Below are 6000 nucleotides of genomic sequence, written 5' to 3' on the forward strand. Positions count from 1 at the left end.
AGCAGATTCTCAAGGTTATGTTGATTTCTGCCGATTATCGTGATAATGGATTTCTCATATGCAATTAAGAATCCATTTGAATTCGAATATATCGCATATTATTCTCGAGATGATGATCATTTTGTTCCTTATACAAATGAGAACATCGATAAATTCTAATTATGGGATATTTACCATTAACTCATTGGGCTCGCATTTTCATCGATTTCTTCGAATCATGAACGCCTTCCAAAGAATATTGTTTTATCAATATCAGTACCTTGCACGAAGAATTTTTGGATTGATCAAATGAAAGAGAAAAATGCCGTGTTATGCGAGCTTTTTAAAATGTTTCTGAATTAAAATTCCAGAAAACTAAAATCCTAAGGGTTGATTGAATCCTAACCCTGATAAAAAAACATTTTTTTTTATTTAGTTAATGAGTTATTCTAATATATGATGTTTCGATGTTAATATAAAATGCTTTTATTAAAAATAAATTCGAAAAAGATAAATATCTAATCTATCAATAAATTAGAGAATTTGTTGGAAAACCGAGCTTTCTTCTTTCTTTCGTTTGCACAAACAAATTGCAATCACAATGAAAGTAACTATCAAAATGAGGGCAAGGAGAGAACAAACGACAATCAATACTATCTCTGTAGTAGTCAAGCCAACATTAAGTCTAATTTTCATCTCGTTTGGAATTTCTTCATTGCATTGTTTCATTGTTGGAAGCTTAAGGAACTCGTCGTATATATAATTATCTGTAACGAATGCATTTCTCAATAATTCTGGTTTTTTAAATTCTCTATCATTTGAGTATACGAATCCATCATAGCAAACTGTATAAAGGAAATGAACATCAGTGAAAGCGGACTGAGAGATCGAAATAACAGAGGATGAAATCTTAATAACTGCCGCTCCAATACTCTTCTGGTATAGAATACTGGATTCTATTGTTACTGAATCATTACAAGGTCGGATTGAATTATCTCCAAGCTTCTTGACTTCATTAGGAATTGTGAATATCAATGGTAATTTTCCGAATGTTAAAATAAGATTTCCGTTTAATTTGTCAATCAAACAATGTTCTGATGTGAAGAAGTAAGGATTTTTCTTTACGACATTGATTTTGACATCAGTAAGATCAAAAGCAGTTGGATGTATTGATTCAACTGTAGATGGTATTGTTATATCAGATAATGATGTGTTCTTGAACGCATATTCTTCAATCCTGGTTATTCCCTCTAATAATGTAACTTTTGATAAATTCTTTGCTGAAAAGAATATTTCATCTAGAATTGTTTTAATATATTGGTTAAATTTAAATGATTCAATTGCTGAATAGCTGAATGCTCTATAGCGTATATTAAATAGATTTGGCATATTAAAAGATTTCAAAGCAATACAACCCGAGAAACATCCATTGTAAATTGTTGTAATGTATCTTAAATCAATGTCATATAATGATGAACATCCATCAAAACATCTTTCTCGTAGAGTATCTATCTGACTGGAAAGAATAACTTTTTTCAAGTTTTTGCAATTGTAGCATAATTGATAACTTATTTCGTGATTCAATTCCTTTTCGTTCGATGTGAAGTTAAGAACTTCTATGTTTTCACAAAAATATAACCCCCAGTTGATCAACATTGATCTGCTTAATATCTCTTCCCATTGAAAATGCATAGTGATTTAGCTTGTTAACTGTTGAAGGGATTGTTAATTCTGTCTCCCCTGGATGACCAAAATATCCAATCATAGTTGTTCCGTTTTTATCAGAGACATAACCATCTTGGACGGAATAGTTTGCAGAATTTGGCATCTTGAAATCATATAAATTATCACATCCTTTAAATATTTCTATTCTAAATTGAATTGGTTCATTCCAAGGTTTTAGATAAAATTGATATGAATTGATAACAACTGATTTTAATTGCTTACAATCTTGAAATGCTGTATAATAAATATTTATTAAGTTACTATTAAGGGTTAATTTTGTAATCAGTGTTCCAGAAAATGCCTCTTGTCCAATGGAATCACAGTTTAATTCAAGTTCACCACCAATACTTGTTCCATAGAAACTGTATGAGCCAACTTGTGTAAGTTTGTCATTTATCTTAAGTGTTTCAAGATTCCTACAGTTTTCGAAAATTCCATCGGGAATATTATACGTCTCTTTTATATTTGTGAAATCAACAGATTTCAAATTCATACATCCACTAAAAACTCCATATGAGATATTGATACCATAGAATTTCAAATCTGTGATTCCATTACATCGTGTGAATGCATATGCACCAATGTAATCATCTTCATAAACTGTTGTAGTGTTTATTTTGTCGCAGTAAGCAAAAGCGAAATCACTAATATATATTTGTTGGTTGGGAAATTCAACTTCTAATTTAGAGCAAAACATGAATGCTTTGTAACCAATTTGTGTAACTTTGGCCAGATTGAATTTCTCAAGATTTACACAACGATAAAAAGAATAGTTTCCAACATATGTGAAAGTTCCAGTGACTTCTTTTAATGATGTACATTCTGAAAAAGCTTCATTGTAAATACTACTTATTTCTATCAATGTCACACTCTCCAATGCAATACATTTCTTAAAAGCACCTTTGCTTAATGTTACATTATTTAGTATAACTTTTTTAAGATAAAGACAATTTGAAAATCCCTCAGTGAGGTATAAACGATTTTTAGTTTCAATCTTAAGTTCTGTAAACATTGTATTTTGGAATGCTCCGTAACTTATGTCTTCTAATGAATTTGGAAAATGGAAACTACTAATTTTAGTATTTCTGAAAGCTAATTCACCAATTACCTTGAGGGATGATGTTCCATCAAATTTGACTGTTGCGAGATTCAAACAATTATCAAATGCATAAGTACCAATATGTTTAACATTACTTGTAATTGTAATTGATTCAATGTTATAGCAATGCTGACAGGCACTCCTTGGAATTTTCCATACATTTAATCCAAATACAACATCTTTAATAGCAGAGCCAAGTAAAATTGATTGGTTCATTTTTTGTTGATTCAAATTTATTTGTAAAAGATTTGGACAATATGCAAATGCAGATTCACCTAACTCTTCTACGTAAGTAAGGTCAATTTTGGAAAGACCTGAAAGAATGAAGCAATAACTGTTAATTCTAGTAATACTTTTTGTGAGAGTAACCGTTTCTAAGTTAGAACAGTATGCAAAACATGAAGAAGGTAATTCTGTTACTTTTGGTGCTGTAATTTGGAAATTTTTGAGAGAATTAAGATTTGAAAATGACCTAAGTTCAGTAATTTCATCACCAGAAACAATAATTGTTGCAATCTTTTTCGTGTTTGCCAGATTTATAATTTTTCCGACTGAATCAATATCATTTTGAGTTGTGATTGTCATTTTTGAGCCTTCAATTGAAGGTTCAGCATTCAAGAAGACATTTCTGTTAAGTAATGAATTGAGAATGATACTTGTGGAAAGCATTTATCAAAAAGTTATAAGAGAAAAATAATTTTTTTTCACAATTTCAGAACTTTATTGCGGATCCCAAAAAAAATTTATATGGGTAAATTAATAAACATGATCTATGGTTTATGTTAATGCAGAATATCTTAAAATTAACACGTTTTCTTTGATTGAAATCTTATTATTTTTGAATCCATTCAAATTGTGTCATTTGACAAACATCCATCTTTTGTAATTACATATTCTGAATACGTTTTTCGAATAATTATTTTCTGAAGCATCTGGCATTTGACATGTTTGATGTCACTTTCATCAGACTTGGACTGTGTGCTGCTTTTATATTATTTGCTCGATATCTCATTCTAAGTTCTCTGAGCACAAGCATCAACTTATAAAAATATTGTAAATTAGTAATAATTCTGTGAGTATATTGAGTTTCAAACATTTATCATAATTTACTCTGATACTGTACTTTAGGATACTATGGAAAACCAATATAATACTGATATTTTTGAAAATGAATCTGAAAATTCAGCCTTTATGCATACTTTTCTAGAATGTTTTTATCGAAACTTAAGTCATTGAATTTGATCTTGACTTAATTTGAATTAATCTTATTTTGTGTATTAGTACCGTATTATTGCATTCTTTCATTAATGTGAGGATGATTTTCTTTGAAAATAGAAATTAATTCTTCCTTGTAAAGAAAAATTTCTATAATATTGAAAGATTTTTCCAGTAATAACTTGGAACTAGGTCATTTCGTTTTTATTGGTATAAGATGTTAAAAATATATCTTTAATTTTATGATTTCATATGATTGATCGAATAAAATAACTTCATTTTTACATCTAAACAAAAACATCAAGAAAAAAAGAGACACTAATTATTATGATTCATATTTTTCGAAATATGGCCGATTATACTAATATCATCATCAATATCATCAGCATCTGGAGCTTCAGGCTGATTACCATCAGCTATTCCGTCTCCAACTGTTCCAATGATTTCGATCTTATTAAGTGAAATACATGGCGGATCAGAGTAACATGTTCCCGCTTGAATTAACCGTACATAACGAGTTCTGTATGTTTCACTAAATGAATATGTTTTCTCGCTGCAGCGCATCATATCGTAATCGCCTTCTACAACATGTACTGTTTTCCAGGTTTTATTATCATTAGAAATCTGGAAATTCCATGAGAAAAGGCAGCAATGAATGCAACCATTCTTATAATCTTCGCAACAGCAGCTATCGTAGCAGCATCCAACCCTCAAAAAGTATCCTTTAACGTTCATTATTTGATTTTTGATGCCAAGAACTATCCATGGGAAGTCTGTTTTTGTTTTTCCGCAGTTAGAACACCAATCGTATCTTTTTGTAACTTGGTCAAAAGCATATTCTGGTTTTGTTAACTGTAATGTTCCATTAATTATTTGCTTTGATGTGCCGCTGACATAATATTCGATTTGGTTATTTTTGTAGGCGTGTTTTAGTATTGATAGCTTATCATCTAAAAGGGTATGTGCAATAGAAAAAAGAAAAAACATCGAATGAAAAAAAAAATTACTTTTTGTCAAAATTTCTTCCCTTTCTCGTATAATTTATAAAAAAAAGGAGGATTATCACCTTCCCATCTAAGAGTCTATTCCTTTTCTTATATGGTATCAAAAAATATAAAGTCGAAATTTTAAACAAATTTATTTAAACATTATTCAGATTTTTGTTATACTTATGCATTTTCAATAATCAATGGAACTTCAAAAGATCTTCCTTCGCGTTTCCGTACTTCAGGACTTTTGGAACGCTTATGGATTTCAAAACTCTCAGCTTGATTTTGGATTTCAGGACTCTCAACTTGATTTTGAACTTCAGAGACTTTAGGAGTGGATGCATTTGTGCTTTGATTGTTATTTCTGGTATCGACAACATAAACATATCCCTTGGAATCTTTTGCAAAGTAGTAAGGACTCTGATTATTAAGTTCGGTATATAAATACAGACGACAGCCTAACACGGCTTTGTATAAATATGTTCCCTTGAATTCTGGATCCATTACACTTTTATATTGATTCCAGAGATCTTTAAGATTCGTTCGAAGGTACATGAAAAAACCATAAATGGATGAAGCAAGATCGTTAAGCTTTGTATTCAAATCGCAAATATAATATGATTTGAAAATTTTCATAAATTTAATAGATTTAATATCCAAATTTAATTTCTTGGCTAAGTCTAAAACCTTGGCCCTAGTATGGCTTGAAAAGGCTGCTACATGATATATGAATTCTTCAATTTCTTGGTCCTTAAGTTTTTTAGTGTTTATAAAAAGCACTATTCCTTCAAGAAACTTTGAAAAGTTGAGACACCACTTGTATACAGCTAGATAGGGGCCATCAAAATTGATTGATTGCAAAGATTCTTCTATTGGTTTTAATTTAAGAAGGTCAGGGTATGAAAAGTAAACAGGGTATTCACACACAGAAGCGATTTCATAATAAAGCCAACGATTGGTGCGATAATCTCGATCAGGTAATTTATGCAACAT

At 30.2% G+C, this 6000-nt stretch overlaps 4 protein-coding genes across 4 annotated transcripts; all 4 read right to left on the reverse strand.

Annotated features, from left to right (window-relative positions):
* Window positions 1-513: 513 nt before the first annotated feature.
* On the reverse strand, window positions 514-1368 carry TVAGG3_0987880 (ribonuclease inhibitor domain-containing protein; the record flags this gene model as incomplete). The annotated part of the gene is made up of 1 exon (XM_001582467.1): window positions 514-1368. The coding sequence occupies one exon, from the start codon at window positions 1366-1368 to the stop codon at window positions 514-516; it is 855 nt and encodes a 284-aa protein (XP_001582517.1).
* A 235-nt stretch (window positions 1369-1603) lies between these two features.
* Window positions 1604-3472, reverse strand: TVAGG3_0987890 (antigen BSP-related family; the record flags this gene model as incomplete). Its single annotated transcript, XM_001582466.1, has 1 exon — window positions 1604-3472. The coding sequence occupies one exon, from the start codon at window positions 3470-3472 to the stop codon at window positions 1604-1606; it is 1869 nt and encodes a 622-aa protein (XP_001582516.1).
* Window positions 3473-4336: 864 nt separating this feature from the next.
* Window positions 4337-5005, reverse strand: TVAGG3_0987900 (uncharacterized protein; the record flags this gene model as incomplete). The annotated part of the gene is made up of 1 exon (XM_001582465.1): window positions 4337-5005. The coding sequence occupies one exon, from the start codon at window positions 5003-5005 to the stop codon at window positions 4337-4339; it is 669 nt and encodes a 222-aa protein (XP_001582515.1).
* Window positions 5006-5143: 138 nt separating this feature from the next.
* On the reverse strand, window positions 5144-6000 carry TVAGG3_0987910 (uncharacterized protein; the record flags this gene model as incomplete). The annotated part of the gene is made up of 1 exon (XM_001582464.2): window positions 5188-6000. The coding sequence occupies one exon, from the start codon at window positions 5998-6000 to the stop codon at window positions 5188-5190; it is 813 nt and encodes a 270-aa protein (XP_001582514.1).

This window comes from Trichomonas vaginalis, chromosome I (assembly GCF_026262505.1).
Source record: "Trichomonas vaginalis G3 chromosome I, whole genome shotgun sequence".
NCBI classification, from domain to species: Eukaryota; Parabasalia; order Trichomonadida; family Trichomonadidae; genus Trichomonas; species Trichomonas vaginalis.